Raw genomic sequence first — 16,631 nt, 5'->3', positions numbered from 1 at the left:
AAAGTTTCTTGTGTAGGATGACATGGACTGGGGATAACAATGAAAGCTGGAGCCATGCACATTGAAATGAAGGAGAATGGGTGTGATGACAAAAGAGGTACAAATGAAATTCAAGAATTACATATGCATTTTTACTATTTCCACAGTTCTCTTGTCCATAAAAGTTATCATGAGATTGTAATATTTATATATTCAAATCAATTTAAATGAAATCAATGTTTATAGGTGTTTTGTTGACCCAGAGGGCTGACACATGGAGAAAATATAGGAGAATTTTGGTGTTTGAACAGAACTTTTAGTCTAGTGGCTCATTTCAATAAAAATTTTGTTTTTGTGTGCTGGCATGTGCTACTGTAGCTGTAAGACCTAAAAAGGGAAATATTTAGTTTATAATGTATTATAAGGACTGAATTGTAAAGAAGTTCTGGGAGACCATGTCATATACTATCTATCCTATAATTTTAAAAATAAAGTAGCTCTAATAAAGTAGAATAAAAGACGCCTTTAAAGTAAAAAAGATACCTACTAAAATAAATTGTGTGGGAGGTATAAATGTTTACATCATTTTAAACTTATTTCTGATATTTTCTTGTGGGGAGAACAATGATTTTGATTCTCAGCTTTTTAGAAAGACTTAGTGGAAGGAGATGGCACATAGCCTTTGCTGGGAGAACAATGGTTCTAGCACGCTGGCAATGTAGTCTGTTCTCTTCCTATGTGCTGCTCCTAGAGGTGCTCTTCCCAGGCCCGCCTCCCTTGGGCAGCCTTGTGGCACTGGGTTGGCGGGGCATCCTTTGGCTGGATCCTTCCCGGCTTCCACGTTCTGCCAGTGTAGGTGCTCCACTGAGAGTAGGGCCGCCTTTGTTTCTCCCTAAGAAAACAATACAACGTTAGGAACCAGGGTAAACGCCATTGTCAAAGCTCAGTTAATTATATTTGTGTTCCTTGAGTAACATTCACGTTAATAGGTTACGGTCTGGGTGCCCCACATCAGTCTGGAGTCCTGTGGCTCACATCTGCCTAAATTAGCACATCCCAGAGAAGCCCTTGACAGTGTGCAGAGGGCCTTCTAGGTGTCATCCCAGGGACAAAGCAGGAATGTTTTGAAAGGATGTATGTAGCAGAGGTGCGATCAGGGAAAGGATGGCCCTACCTGGTCTGCTCTGGACAGTGTACATGATCTGCCCCTCAGCAGGTAACAGGAGGAACATGCTGCCACCTCCTTCCCAGTGTATATTCATACTGTACCATATGTAACTGCCTTGATCAGATTCTGACAGGAAGTACACTCGCTAGAATTGAAAGCAGATTTCTGATTTTGAACATTATTTCTCATACTGTTTTTTCCCTACCTCTATGGACTATTCTTTAAATGCAGTGGTCGAGCCTCTTGTTTTCAGGATTAGCTATCTGTTCCATAGTTGGATTCCTGCTGAGGTTTGAAAACTTGAAATTGTCCAACTGCTAGATAGTTAACCTGTGATGAATCCCACTGGTTCACATAGTCCTTGCTTTGCATATTCTTTTTTGCACAGAAAGAATAAAAGATCTGTAGCCAGATCTTGGACCAGAGTTTTATTTTAAAGGGATGGCTTCTCCTGGGCTCAAGATGTTGACAGTATGAGCAAGACTGAGAAGATCCTGTGGGGACAACACATGACTGGGAGCAGGCTTGCTCATGGGGTCACAGTCCCTCACACATGTAGAGTCTCTCTCTTCCCTGGCCTAGCAAGGTATGCTCTGCAGGTTTTGACCAGGATATATGTCCCCTGCTTAAGCCATGATATAGGATTCTACCCCTATCTCTCCACCTCCAGATTTTTTCCTTATCCTGATTAGACACAGGATACCCTGGCTACTTTGAGACCCCTGCTTTGTTTTCCCCTGAAAGTATTGAATCTAAGCTTTGAAGATTCCCAGATACTGATCAACATTGTTTAGGTTGTTGCCTGAAATACTAAAAGATTAGTATTTACCAAAAGATTAGTGTTACCAAACTCACAGAAACAAGCTCTCTCCTGTAGCCAGTTTCCTTGAACCTAAGATAAACTGCATATGCTGATCCCCTGGGGTTGGGGACATGCCAAAGTGACCTCTCTTATCACTGTATTTCTCCAGGAACATGCTACAGCCCCTTTATAAATCCCTCTAATAAATACTTTGGATTATCACCCTGATGTTTGGTGCTTCTTTCTTTGACATTCCAACTGGCCTCAAGCCAGGGTGGTTATAGGAGTTCCCCGCTACTTTTGGGGGCAATTCCAGCTTTGGGCTCAGCCCTTTGATCATGGTTTTTCCATGGCCTATTCATCAAGTTTAGCCAAATAGCCTACAAAAGAAAACTGTTTTTGGAGCAAAGATGCTACAAGGTGTCTTAGAATCCATGAGGTGGAAACCCATGTCTGAGATACTAGAGACACTGGCTCCTGCAACTCACTTTTTATGCTCTAGAATCCTCACCATGAAACTCTCCCCAGATTATTTTTCTTTCTTTTTTTTTTAATTTGTAGCATAATATCTTTCATTGATATAGGTGGGGAATTCCTTTAAAGTCTGCTAACAAATTGAATTCAACAGTAGTCAAATTCATGATCAATGTTTTCATCAATATTGAAAAGTTTTCAGAATTTTTTGAATATTGCTTTGCTTTGTATTCATTCTCTGGTTGATGAAGGAATTTTGCATTCCTGAAAGACCTCCATGGGAGGAGGGTAATCACCTAGGAATGTCACTTGAATTCTTCAATTGTGATGAGAGCCTTCCCAGATTCTTATACAATAGGATGGCCCTCCTTATGAGAATTTCCAGAAAGTTCTTCCTTGGAGAACTAGGGGATCTTTTCTGGTTAGGTTGGAAGGATAACTGTGGTGCCACACTTTGAATGCTGATATCTTGTCCTTGTCTTCCTTTGATTTTTCCCCTGTCTCACCTCCCTGGAGGTGATTACATACAGTTGATCACTCAAGTGATTACATAAAGTTGATTCAATAAAAATGTAGTCACAGGGTACCCACAATTGAGGAGTAGAACAGATTGGAGCATGTGGTAGGGTGAAGTTGGGCCCACTTAGCCTACCACTGGCTCACGAAAATGATACAAAGTAGATAATGGTCAGCAGGAATTTCCTTTGGTACAAGAGGTCATCATTCTTGCCTTCATTGACTGGTCAGTGAGCAAAGATTTTGTCACCATTGGTTGGATGGGCCTTATCACTCTCAGCATCTCCTACAATATGCAAATGGTCATAAGGGGCCACAGTCCCTCTGCACGCTAAACCAGGCATATGAAACTTTCTGTATCAGTTAGCCTAATCCTGGGTGCTCAGGTATCCACATACTGGCTGCAAGGGATGTTTCCTGACAGAAGCAGAAATACAGCTCAGGGTGGGTCAATCAAGTTGGCTCCCAGCAACTGGCAGGGCAGGTCTCAGACATGGGCCTGACTCTGAAGCCAGCTTTTCCTCTTGCTCTGAGTTTCCTCCTTGTCAGGATAATGACCAGGTCCACCTAGAAGATGAAGGATGACAAGGAAATGGAAAGGGACAAATCATGCCCATCTTTAAATCTGACAGGGTCAATAAGCCCAGTGTAATATGAAAGAGTGAACAGGTATAAATCTAAATCATAGAAGACATTAAGAAACAGTCTAAGACTTGGGGGTATAGCTCAGTGATAAAGTGCTTCCCCAGCATGTACAAAGCCCTAGGTTTAGTCCTCAGAACCACACACACAAGAAATTTATATAATTATATATATGTGAGATAATTAAATGGATTTTTATAATCCATGTATTATATATAATACATATACATTTTAATATATATTCACATATATATGAATGCCAACCCATTTGCCCAGCTGTGATTCTTAGAACCCTTCAGGAATCACATACTTTCACTATTAGTAGGGACACTGATCCAGGCCTCCTCATTTTATGCATGGACAAGGAGGCCAAGGGTTTTAGGCCAAAGGGGAATGGTCTGTAGTGACATGATGGAGAAGCCCTTACAGTGCAGAACTAGTTTTATCAAGAACAGTGGGGTTATTAAGAGTTGGTGGAGTGGGAGGGTGGTGGCAACTTATGCTCCCAGGCCTGGTCACTTTTAATGAACCAAAGATAAACAAGAACCACTGAATGTTTAAAATATCCTGCCTAGTTCTCTTCAAACTTTCATGCCACTCCTACCCCTAAAACCAGCTGGTGATCTCTCAGAATTTTATATTCTCCTATAGAAGCAAACCCCAAAATGTATCAGTCTGTCAGCTACCCTGTCATGGTTTGGTGACATCCAGAAGCTAGGGAGTGGACCAAGTTGGAGTGGGATCCACTCTGCCATTAATCTTTTGAATAGCCTTTGTGAGCCCCAACTTGCCAACCCCTATAAACTTGACTGGCTGACTAGGCAAAGCAGGTAGAGAATGAGGATTTATAAAGATCCTTGGTGTAGCCAAGTATGGTTGTGTGCGCCTGTCTAGCTACCTGGGAGGCTAAGTCAGGAGCCCACAAGTTTGAGATATCTTGGCAACATACTGAGACCCCATCTCATGAATAAATAAATAATAAATAGAAACCTAGTGTGTCCTGCTTTTCTCTTATTGGTCTAGGGAGGCTTGTCTCCTTTCTGAGTGGGAATGCCACCTTATGGTGACATGGGTCAGCAGGCATTGGTGTTAAGGAAGGTAAAAACAGGAGTGGGCAAGGAGAGGTAAGAACTGAAGAGAGGGTAAGAAAACACTACAGGATCCTCTTCAGGAGCATGCTGTGGTGAGGGCAAGTAGCATCAATAAGTCTATATCACACTGGTCAGTGGCAAAATAGCAAGCCACCCCAAAAACTTCTTGAGCACACAAACTTGTGTCCTGGTAGAGGCCAATTTGGTTCCCCAGGCAAAGGGCACAATCTTCCTTAAGGCAAGAAAATCACAGGTCTGTGCTGTCACCAGCTACTACTGTTGCTCTCTGGCCACAGTAGAGGCTTACCTGATGCTTCCAGAACACATACAGACCTAGTGACAAAGACATACATATAGGACAGATGTACCCATGTGTACTCTTAACTCAGTCTATACTTGGGAAGGCGTTCTTTCATGTGGATGTATCCAGTGCCCCTACCCCTGGGCTTGTGCACGCATGCACAAACACCCACACCCACACATCTTTCCTTGGTGTTGCTGGAAAAAAGTGTTACCATCTAAGTGCTGAAGCAATGCTGTCCAACAGTAATATGATTTGAGCCACATATATATAATTTAAGTAGCCACATTAAAATGAAAGTCTGGGGTTGTGGCTCAGCGTTAGAGCACTTGCCTACCACGTGCAGGTCCTTGGGTTCGATCCTTAGCACCACATAAAAATAAATAAATAAATAAAATAAAGATATTGTGTCCAACTACAACTAAAAAATAAATATTAAAAAAATAAGAGAAAAAATAAAGAGAAAATGGGAAGTTACATTCAGTCAGTTATTTACAGTACTGGGGATTGAACCCAGGAGTGCTGTACCACTAAACTACATCCTCAGCTTTTTTAGTATTGAGACAGAGTCTTGTTAAATTGCCTAGGCTAGTCTTGAACTTGAGATCCTCCTTCCTCAGCCTTCCAAGTCAATGAAATTATAGGTGTGTGCCACCATAACCAACTAAATTATGTATTTTAATTAACCCAAAATATGCAATATATAGTCAGCCCTCTATCTGTGGTTTCTACATCCATGGCTACAACCAATTTGGGATTGAAAATACTTAAAATAGGGGCTGGGGATGTGGCTCAAGTGGTAGCGCGCTTGCCTGGCATGCGTGCTACCCGGGTTCGATCCTCAGCACCACATACAAACAAAGATGTTGTGTCCGCCTAAAACTAAAAAAATAAAATAAATAAATATTAAAAAAAAGAAAATACTTAAAATAGCCAGTGTGTTGGTGCCCACTTGTAATTCAAGCACACTTGTTGGTGCATACTTGCCTCAGTAGGCTGAGGCAAGAGGATCATAAGTTTGAGGCTAGCATAGACAACCAGACTCTGTCTCAAAGTTTAAAAAATTTAAATAGGGCTAAGGGGCTGAGAGTGTTGCTCAGTGGTAGAATACTTGTCTAGCATGTATAAGGCCCTGGGTTGGATATCCAGCACTGACAAAAAAAGAGGGGGTGCTGAGGATGCAACTCAGTGGTATAGATCCTAGGTTCAATCCCTACCACCACAAAATAATAAAAATAAAATTGGAAAAAAAAATTGCATCCTTAAACAATATAGCAACTACTTACATAATATTTATATTGGATTAAGTATTCTCAAGCTGATTTTAAGTAAACAAGAGAGCTGGGTATGGTGGCATACATCTGTAGTCCCAGATCCTCCAAGGACTGACACAGGAGGAATGCCTGAGCTCAGGAGTTCAGAGCCAGCCTAGGCAACATAGCAAGGCCCCATTTCTAAAAAAATAAATAGAGGCTCAGGATATAGTTCAGTGGTAGAGTGCTTCCTTAGCATACATGAGGCCCTGGGTTCGATCCCCAGCATCATCCAACAGACACACACAAACACCATTCCTTTGAAGAAGTGTTAGATAATTTTTATGTATATTAAAAAAGAATAAGTGTGGGGAGGCTATGGTTGTAGTTCAGTGGTACAGCGTTTGCCTGGCATGTGTGAAGCACAGGGTTTGATTCTTAGCACCATATATAAATAAATAAAGGTCCATTGACAACTAAAAAAATATTTAAAAAAAGGATAAGGGAGGATGACATAGGTTATATGCAAACACTCTGCCATTTTACATAAGGGACTCAAGATTTTGGTACTTATGGGGGTGTGCTAGAACCAATACCCACAGATACCAAGGGACAACTGTATTATCATTTCAACATGTAATCAGTATATAGCCATGAGCTGTTGCATTCATTTTTGTACCAGTTCTTTGACATTCAGTGTGTCTTGACTTCAACAGCCTACATGGCTCATAGCTCCCTTACTGACAGCACAGATCACATGACCCATCTTCCACATACCAAACCTCACTCTACATGTTCTGGAGGGACATATTTTCAAAATGTATAGCTTCCCTAAACCCAATTAGAGAACACTCAACTGAATTTAATTTCCCCTCAATGACTACAGGCCCTCACTGTGACCAGCATTCCCCATCTGTGTTTCTGAGGTCTTATGTTTCCCCCTTTTCTGCTGGGCATGGATGAGTCCCTGCAGGCTTCCTGGATGGCTAGGAATCCAGACAGCACCATCGTACTTGCTGTGATTTACAGACTCAAAACTCCTGAGTGGGGCTCTGGCCCATGTGACCTAGAGCACCTCTACACTGAGTTCTGTGGGAAACCTAGGGCAAGTTAACCCCAATGGTTCCAAACTCTGTCATCCCAAATGGATCACTTTGAGCATTCATATTTATTCCACTATATATTTTGTCATTTATGAGGTAGCTGGAATGTTTGTGTGGATGCTATGACATATAGGCCTTAGAGATCTCTATCTCATCTGGTGGCCCTTTGGCTGCAGCATACTCCTGGCATAGCCCTACCTCTGCCTCACTCCTCTGTATATCCTCCCCACCAACCAGCCACCCCAGTCTCTCCTCTGTCCCCCTAGGCATCTTCTTGGGTCCTCCATGTCCTCCCAGGACTGGGGTCTAGATAAGCTTCCAGGATTGAGTCTTTGAAAGCCAACAACCCTGTAAGGCCCAGCACTTCAAGCCACTCCTGTTCTTGTGCTGAGGCTTCTCCCCACTTCCCTGGGAGCCCCCATTCTTCCTCTTTGGTGGGTTATTAAATCCAGGAGAGCTTTACTACATCCCCAGCCCTTTTTATTTTGAAACAGGGTCTCACTAAGTTGCTGAGGCTGGCCTTAAATTTGTAATCCTTCTGCCTCAGCCTCCTGAATCTCTGGGATCAGAGGCATGCACCTCTGCACCCAGCTGAGCCCTCATGTATTCACACAGTGCCTCTGCTCCCTGTGCTTCACCCCCACATATATTTTAACTCTCTATGCTTTTTCTCCCTTTTCCTTCTGCCCCAGGTTAGGCCATGCTCCTACCAGTGGCCAGGACACAACACATGACATACCACTATCCTGCATCTCTGCCTCACTTTGTTCAGCCCTCTCCACACCACACCATCTGCAGGGCTGCAGAGGCCCTGCCTAACTGGCCCCTCCTGCCCCAACCTGCTATGGTAGTGCTGCAGGTTTATAACTGAATGTACCATACCTCTTTCTATCTTCATCATTGTCAGTTTATCTTCTTTCATTGGACCCAAAGCAAGTCCATCTTATCTACCTTCTGGGCCTTCATTGGAAAGAACTGGACCTGATACCTGGGGTTACTGATTGAGTGAGCAGCAATGTCCCTTCAAGTGAAAGAGACCCTGTTCCCAGTCTCTCCTTCCCAGTCCCTTGGCCCTTCCCCACCCTCCCTGGGCCTGAAATCCAGGCAATATCTGGAATCTGGAGAACACAGAGGGAGGGTTTGTAGGAGGGTGCAATCAAAGCACCCTGAGGCCTCACGCACCATGCTCTGGGCATCTGGCAATACCCAGAAGATACCCCTGTCCAGGATGAAAGAGGAAAGGGGACTCAGATTACAAGTATGACTTATAGGACAAGCTTACATCACTCTTACGGTACTGCCAAGGGGGCTGGCGGAAGCCATAGCATCTGTATTATCTTCTAGACCACCTATGCAGGTAGGGGACAGCATCTAAGAGGCTGAGATGTTTCTCATACCTGAGGTTGTGCTCCCAACACTATGCCATGTTGCCTCTTTCTGCCTCTCAGCCTGCTGTCCTCCCCTGGAGTGGAGACCTTTACAGTATAAAAGTCTTACCCATCAGAGTTAGTCTCTGGGGCATAGAGGTATTAGCCCCACCCCCTGACCAGCCTAACTACATGTTCAAGAAGTACTGTATCTTTAGTAAACTGAGTTAGAGAGTGGCCTGGCACTAAGCTGCAAGGCAATAATGGCCTACACAGTCTGCCCTTGCAGTTCAAAGCTGCTCTGGACTCACATGTGCCATGGCAGTTTCCAAGGAAACAAGAGAGCACACCAACCCCCAGAGATAAGTCAATAAACACGACCTGCAAAAGGAGAGAACAAGCAGCAAGAGAACCGGAGGGAAGCGGGGGGCCCTGGAGAGAGAGGCGAGTGCGTGGCAGCTGGGCCGTGGAGCAGAACCGGAGAGGCCGTAGGCCGCAGGGCAGAGGAAAATGAGGACCTTGCAGGGGGGCTACTGTTCATGGCAGAGAGAAAGGAGGCCTCTGGAAGTCAGAGAAAGACACAAAGAGAGCAGACAGAGGGTAGGTAAGTGAGGCGACCTGAATGCCAGTGCCTGGAGCCTCTCCTGGCTCAGGCATATGGGTCCCCAGGGCCCTGGCACTACTCCCCTCAGGGACCTGCCTGTGTGGTTATCCCAAGTGCTTCTAGCCAGGAAGCCAGCCCTGGATCTCCTTTCATTTGCCTGGAAGATCCTGCTGAATTTCAGAGGGTTCCCAGGAGCCTCTCCGGGACAGAAGCAACACACAGGGAAGATGATCAAGGACAGTGGATCCATGGTGACAAACTCTTAATCACCAGCATCTGCTCATTCCCAGTCATGATCAAGAAAATGAGGAAGCCCTTGAAACTTGAGTACAGAGGTGCTCCAGTAATCCTTGGAGGGAAGCCTGGCTGGCCAGGACCCTGGGCAGAGCTCAGGCCAGGGTGAGGTACAGGCAAGGGGGCGCATGCCCTGTTCTATGTACACTTCCCTGAAGGTTTTAATGCCAGGACAGGTAACAAAGCCATCTTAATTCCCATGCTTGTGGAATGAAGGCATGAGTAAAGAGGCGAGAAGGTGGGGCAGGTGAATCCCAGCCTGTTTGGAACACCCTAGGGCCCCCACTCTGCAATCATGATCTGGAAGTGCACTTCCAAGGGTGGCAATCGAGCCAGGGCCTTGAGTCTGTGGATGGCCCTAAAGGTTCTAACAGGAGACTCACTGGCAGGCATCGCCATTCACGGCTAAGCCTGGACTGTACCTTGACACCTCAGCCACCGGGGAGGGGAAAATGGGGCCCAGCTCTGACCTCGGGTCTCCGACACGCCCGACGTGGGCAGAGACAAAGCCAAAGGGTCCTGGGGATCGCTCGCCAGCCTCTGCCCGGCACACATGGACTTGAGCATCTGGAAGACGGCGAGAGGGGCCACGTTCAGATTCAGCAGGTCCACCAGGATCCTGGTGAGAACAAAAGTGATGCTCAGTGAACCCTTCCCGCCACAAGACAGGCCTGCCCTGGAGACCTGACACGGGGTGTTTGCGGGTCGGAGGAGCAAGAAGTCACCACCCGCGCTCGCTCACTTGAACACGTCGGGATCCATGGCGGCGCCAGCCGCCTGCGCCAGCTCATACAGCTCCATCTCCTCGGCGCTCAGCACCTTCTTCCGCCGCAGCGCGAGTTTCTGCAGAGTTGCAGCCTCCAGAACCGGGGTCGCCCCGAGTCCGGGACCTCCGCTGGCAGCCGCCATGTAAGCTGCGGGTAAGAAAGCACGCGCCCAGACCCTGCCCGCCCGGCCGCCCCTCCGCCAAGTTGCAGTCGGACGGGAGTTCCCACAGCGCCCTCTACCGGCTGCGGACAACCATCCTTCTCCCTGCAGCGTCCTTGCAGAGCCAACTAGACTTCCCCAGCTCTGAGGGCTGGCATGCGGGGCCGTCTCACGGAGCTATTCGAGCCCTAGACTTTTATTGAGGGCCCACTGTGTACTATGTAGTGTGTTAGGCGTGTGGATGCCATAGTGGAACACAGAGATTAGCTTCTTACAATCAGATCTTCCCTGATAGATTGCATTGATCTTGCTCACTAACACAGCAACACCTAGCACAATGCCTGGCTTAGAGTGGGCGTTTCAAAGTCGCGTGTAATTGTATTTTGGCGTATGTCCTCCACTAGGGGGCGCTCCTAGAAAACACTAATAAATGACCTCTGTGCGCACGCGCACTCTTGGCAATGGCTAAACAGGCGTTAGGGGCGCAGATGCTGCAACTGCGCACGCGCGTTCAGGACCACCTCCCTTACATCTCAAACCCGGGCTGGCCTTCGCTTTGCGCACGCGCCTTTCAAGGTAAGGGCACTTTTCCCGCCCGGCCAGGAGGCGTAACGCCCTGCGCATTGTGATGACGACATTTCGGCGCCGGGTCGCCGAATGGCGGCTTCCATACCTTAGGCCAGCGGTGATAGGGTTCCCACAGGTGAGTGACGGGAAAAGCGCGCGAGACAGCTCCATGCTCTGTCGTCGTCGTTGTCCTCGAGCCCTCGCCGAGGCCGTGTCCGTTCTTTCGCGAGCCCCGGGACTTGGACCGGGCCTCGGCTACTCAGCCTGGGCCAGGCCAACAAGGGAGCCAAGGCTCCCGTCTGGGCCTTTATGCCACTCTCCTGGGCTATACCTTTATTCCAACTTCTTGCGCACCCCATCCCGGTAGGTGCTCTGTTAACGTTCGTTGAACGAAGTGAGGGAAGGAAAGCTTCAAGTTGAAAACTGAGCCTTGTGAGCTGGGCCTGGGGCTCAGTGGTAGAGCGCTTGCCTAGCATGTGTGAGGCACTGGGTTCGATTCTCAGCATCACATATAAGCAATTAAGTAAATTAGAAAGGTCTGTCAATAACTAATAAAAAGTATTTTTAAAAAACTGAGCCTTGGGCTCAACAGTGTTGAAGAGCCAGGTGTGGATCTTGGCCCAGCCTTTTTACTTTGTATGGTTCGACTTCTCCGGGCCTCAGTTTTCTCCTCTGTAATAGGAGACTCTTGATACTTTACTCCATAGAACGTTGTAAGGAACAGATGAGGTCTTATCAGTGGCGCTATACTCTAGATCTGATTGGCACCGGCTGAGGACTGCCGCCACCAGAAACCCCCAGAGTCCTAGCAGTTCTTGAAGAAAGTGGGTGTGGAAGGGGTGGGATGAGGCGAATTCTTGGTGCACTGAGCGTTGTAACGAGGGGACCATGGGTATAGGAATCTTTGCCCTCTTGGAAAGATCTGGGCTACATTTTTTCAGTCATTGCCTAAGAAAGCTTCCTCTGAGCAAATATACACTTTCACTTCACCTCGAAATCTCTGCTCTTATGAAACAGTTCACAATTTTATGTTGCCCTGATCAATTTGGAGTAATGCAATGTTCCCTTTCACCAAGTAGGTCAGGACTGAGGTGATTTCAGTTTTCCACTGAAACTGATAACTAGTATGAATTGAAATAGCCTGGGGGTATTTCTCTTGCCAAGCGGCAAAGATTTGAGTATCCTCTCAGCACCCCAACTGCCTACATAACTTCCTTATGCCTAACCAGTCTCCTTCCATATATAATCTTCCAGTTGTCACTTCAGCTTCTTTAATTGTGTGCTGGGCAGAGCTATGCTAGGAAAGCTGTCACTAGCCATTTGGTGGGACTCTTCAGGCTTCCTCTTTGCTCAGTCCAACTCTGTTTTCTTTTCTGGGAAGAAACTGTGAATCTAAAGAGCCATTCCAATTTTTTTTTTTTTTCCAGAGACACAAAGGTTTATTTAGGAAAGCACAAACATTCAAGGGAGATTGCGGTCTATCTCACATTCTGGGCCAAGAAGGGAGAGACAGTCCCATTCCTAATTTATATTTATTCATTCATTCCTTCCTCCCTCCCTCCCTCCCTCCCTCCCTCCTTCCTTCCTTCCCTCCTTCCCTCCTTCCCTCCTTCCTTCCTTCCTTCCTTCCTTCCCTCCCTCGGATTGAACCCAGGGGCATTTAACCACTGAGCTACATCCCAGAGCCCTTTTTATTTTTCAGAGACAGTGTCTTGCTAAGTTGCTTAGGGCCTCATTAAATTGCTGAAGCTGGCCTTGAACTTGCGATCCTCCTGCCTCAGCCTCCTGAGCTGCTGGGATTAAAGGCATACACCATTGCGCCTAACCTCCCTAATTGTTTGATGGCCCATTCAAAGGTTCCCTTGGCAGAGTTTGCTCTTCTCTTACATTTGTTCACTGTACAGAGCACAAGTGATGTGTTTTACCTATCTGTCTATGGGAGTTCTGCTATTTACTAGCTAGGTGGAGGCAAGTGACTTAGAACCTTTCTGCCTGTTTCCTCATCTGTACTGATCTCGTGGGTTGTTGTGAGGATGTGTTTACTATTCTTGTTTTACAAACTTAGCAGCATAAAACAGCATCCATTTTGTTATCCCACAGTTACATAATCAGAAGAGCAGGCAGGCTCAACTAGGGTCTTTACTTTTATCTGCAGGCTCTAGGGAAGAATCTGCCTCCAAGCTTATTTAAGTTGTTGGTAGAATGCAATTCTTTGGAGTTGTAGAATAGACTTATTAGTTTTGGACTGCTCTTTTATCTTAAAATCCACTGAATTGGGACTTTTAATTGCATCTGCAAAATTCCTTCACAGCAGTACTTAGATAAGTGATTGAATAACCAAAATATAGGACTTTGGAAGGACTGCCTTTAAGGTAGGATTAGATGATGAAATATATGGAAAGCCCTGAGAACCAGTTCTGGCATCTAATATAAGTGCCAGTTCTGGCATCTAGTAAGGATTCACTACCACAAGTGTGGCTCTGAAGCTGGCCATCATAAACTGTATGAGAATGGCATTTCTATAAAACATGGAAATTGACAGGGCAGCATGTGTTCAGTTACACAGATGTTCTCCTGGGCATCTTAAAACTGCATAACATTCTATTGTATGGCAGAAACTGAGATTTCGTCTTTGTTCTTCCACAGTGGTTTCCTAAGGCAATCATTTTTGACTCTCCACAGGAGGCTACCATGGCATTCCCTCACCTGCAGCAGCCCAGCTTCTTACTAGTAAGTATCAGGTACATTTGGGAGCATTAGAGTAATGATAGTTCTATAGCATAGAGACTTGGGAGTTCTTTCCACTGATCTGAAGAACTTTAGTGGTTGTTTTTAAGGGATGTATGATGGAAATAACACCATACTTAGGGGTTAGAATGCTTAAGCTTGACTTTTCCTCCTTATTGGTATTATAGGATTTTGAGTTTATGCAATCTCTGAACTCTTTCTTATCTACACAATACTACCATTCAAATTTAGATGCCATTTTCTCCTACTTCCCAAAGCATGAGGAGGAGTAGTGAGAATGTACATCAGGAAACATAAATGTTGTCAATGAAAAATGGGGAGACCCTGTTATATTGGGGGTAGTTAGGACTACATGTTAAACATGATTCTAGTGAAGTTAGTTATAAAGCAGATATCAGAGATGAAGATTTCTAATTTCAGTTCCCAGAGAATTCTTTTTGTAAACATCTATTTGAAAGGACATTCTTCCTTGGTGTACCCTACTAAAGCCAGTAGGCCTGATACATGGCCTGAACAGCCCAGGTCTTCATGAGTGAGTCCAAACCAGTGAAATCCACCCTAATTTGGCTTTAGACATCCTTGGATATAAAGCCCTCTTGTTAAAATTCTGGCATCTCTTCCTGATGTGAACATATTTGCATAGAGGTCTATTTTTATAGTTAGGGTTCTTTGCCCATATCCCATGACCTTGGATAGATTTCCTTGGTTCTTATCCTGAATGTTTGCTGATCTCTTCATTTCTTTCATGGTTAGTGTTGACTACAGTTTCAGGCTGCCATATTTTTTAAGGTAATGAGTCCAGTAGATTCCTTAATGTTAAGAGAGAAACTGAGTGTGGTGGTATATATCTGTAATACCAGTGTCTTGAAAGTCTTAGGGGAAAGCTCACAAGTTAAAGGCCAACTGTACCAACTCAGTAAGACTATCTCAAAATAAAAAAAGGGCTGGGGATGTCGCTTCAAGGTAGAGTGCACTTGGGTTTAGTCCCCATATTGCCAGGAAACAAAGAGAAAAAAACAAAAGCCAAGTGTACTGGTAGATAACTATAATCCCTGCTACTCAGGAGGTTAAAGCAGGAGGATTGCAAGATCAGAGTAACTTAGTAAGACTTCTGTCTCAAGAAATAGGGCTGGGACTATAGCTTGGTAGCAAAGCACCCTAATACTGGTGGATGGGAGTGGAGGGTTAGCTGGGCTTGATGGCATATACCTGTAATCCCAGCAGCCCCGTGGACTGAGGCAGGAGGTTAGGTTTGCAGGTTCAAGGTCAGCCTCAACAATTTAGCATGGTCAAGGCTTCTGCTGCAACCTTCATTATTTTATTGGGCATTCTCACTGATGATCTCAGTGCTATAATCATGAGTGGTTAATGAGGTGAGAATTTTCCAATTCATGTGTACAAACTCAGTGAGTACTTGAGAACTGTGAGAGGTACCCTACATAACACAAATCCTCTCCTGGCTGTATGGGCTGACCCTGGTAGGAACCTCTGCTTGTGGGTGAGTGGAAGTCAGTTTCATTTTGACTCTGCACTCTTGAGGTAACAAGATGCCTAAAGGAGGATGCTGGGAAGCAAGCCTGAAAATTACTGATCTAGAGGAGTATAGAATTAAAACTTTTTTCTTCCAATAGCATTATTTGAGCCACTGATACACACAGGACCATGTGCATGAGGTGCCAGGGACCAGGCCAGTGGTTGTATAACTCATACTATTGCTTAGATTTCTGTTATGTATTTATTCATTTTCATGTGGTGGCAGGGCAGTACTGGGGATCCAATCCAGGGCCTCACACATTCTAGGCTAGTATTCTACCATTGAATTACACCCCCAACCCTTTTTTAAGATTTTATTTTGAAATAGGGTCTTGCTAAGTTGCCCATCCTGACCTTGGACTGACTTGTGATCCTCCAGCTTCAGTCACCTCCAAGTAGCTGAGATTACAAGTGTGTGACTATACTTGGTTTGGATTTTTTTTGGAGGGGGGGTAATATTTTTTAGAACTTGATGGACCTTTATTTATTTCATTCATTATATGTGGAGAGTTGAACCCAGAGCTTCACACATGCTAGGCAAGTGCTCTACCACTGAACCACAACTCCATCCCTGGTTTGGATTTTTGTTTTGATTTGAGCCAGAATATTTGCAAAAACTGTGCAGTGAATACTTCATGTTTTTATTTTTTTCCTCTTTATTTTCTAGGCTAGCCTAAAAGCTGATTCTATAAATAAACCTTTTGCACAGAGGTGCCAAGACCTGGTGAAAGTCATTGAGGATTTTCCAGCAAAGGTACAGCTCTGCTAGCCTCTGTGTTTGCAACATATCATATAATTCTTACATATCTCTGGTATATAGAGGTATAGAGTGCTATAGCCATCCTATAGTGCACAGGACAGTCCCCTGCAACAAGCAGGTATCCAGCTCAAAATGTCAATAGTGCCAAAGTTGAGAGATAAATCCTTAGAAATATGTCTTAATTCACATCTTGAAGAGTCAAGCCCAAGAAGCTGACCTGGACAAAAAATTAATATCAGATGACAATAGATAATGGTTAAATTTCAGGGGCCTGATTGTGAAAGAATGTTATTCTCCTTTTTAATGTCTCTTAAGATCAGAATTTCTGATATTTAATTAAAAAGTTTTTAATCACAGGTTCACTTATTTATCTGCCCCAAATATAATGTGGTGACGCTTGTTTTGGCATGTAAGTAACCCCAGTAGAAGAAACCAAAGCTGCTCTTCACTGTAGCACAAGGGTTTTTATGGATGCAGGGCTAGCCTTATGAATCTTTACCAA

At 45.0% G+C, this 16,631-nt stretch overlaps 2 protein-coding genes across 12 annotated transcripts in view; one reads left to right on the top strand and one right to left on the bottom strand.

Moving 5' to 3' along the window:
* Positions 1–109: 109 nt before the first annotated feature.
* Mzt2b (mitotic spindle organizing protein 2B) lies at positions 110–10,604 on the bottom strand. Of its 2 annotated transcripts, XM_021732670.3 has the most exons (4): positions 10,337–10,604; positions 10,065–10,213; positions 9,078–9,257; positions 110–871 (listed from the first exon to the last, which is right to left on the bottom strand). In XM_021732670.3, the coding sequence occupies exons 1-4, from the start codon at positions 10,501–10,503 to the stop codon at positions 714–716; spliced, it is 654 nt and encodes a 217-aa protein (XP_021588345.1). In that variant the 5' UTR covers positions 10,504–10,604; the 3' UTR covers positions 110–713. The 2 variants fall into 2 exon arrangements, with proteins under 2 accessions (XP_021588345.1, XP_005334560.1); XM_005334503.5 differs by lacking the exon at positions 9,078–9,257 and having other exon boundaries at positions 10,337–10,598.
* Positions 10,605–10,964: 360 nt separating this feature from the next.
* Positions 10,965–16,631, top strand: part of Smpd4 (sphingomyelin phosphodiesterase 4) — a 28,482-nt gene continuing 22,815 nt past the window's right edge. For 3 of the 10 annotated variants that reach the window (XM_005334505.5, XM_013362503.4, XM_005334504.5), the window contains exons 1-3: positions 11,085–11,224; positions 13,735–13,818; positions 16,037–16,123. In XM_005334505.5, the coding sequence (XP_005334562.1) occupies positions 11,150–11,224; positions 13,735–13,818; positions 16,037–16,123 (246 nt within the window). In that variant the 5' untranslated portion in view covers positions 11,085–11,149. The other 7 variants (XM_021732669.3, XM_078038796.1, XM_013362505.4 and 4 more) reach the window with 7 other exon arrangements.

This window comes from Ictidomys tridecemlineatus, chromosome 2, assembly GCF_052094955.1.
Source record: "Ictidomys tridecemlineatus isolate mIctTri1 chromosome 2, mIctTri1.hap1, whole genome shotgun sequence".
In the NCBI taxonomy this organism is placed as follows: Eukaryota; Metazoa; Chordata; class Mammalia; order Rodentia; family Sciuridae; genus Ictidomys; species Ictidomys tridecemlineatus.
The sequence above is the reverse complement of the archived record's forward strand: the minus strand, read 5'-3'. Positions and strand labels throughout refer to the sequence as shown.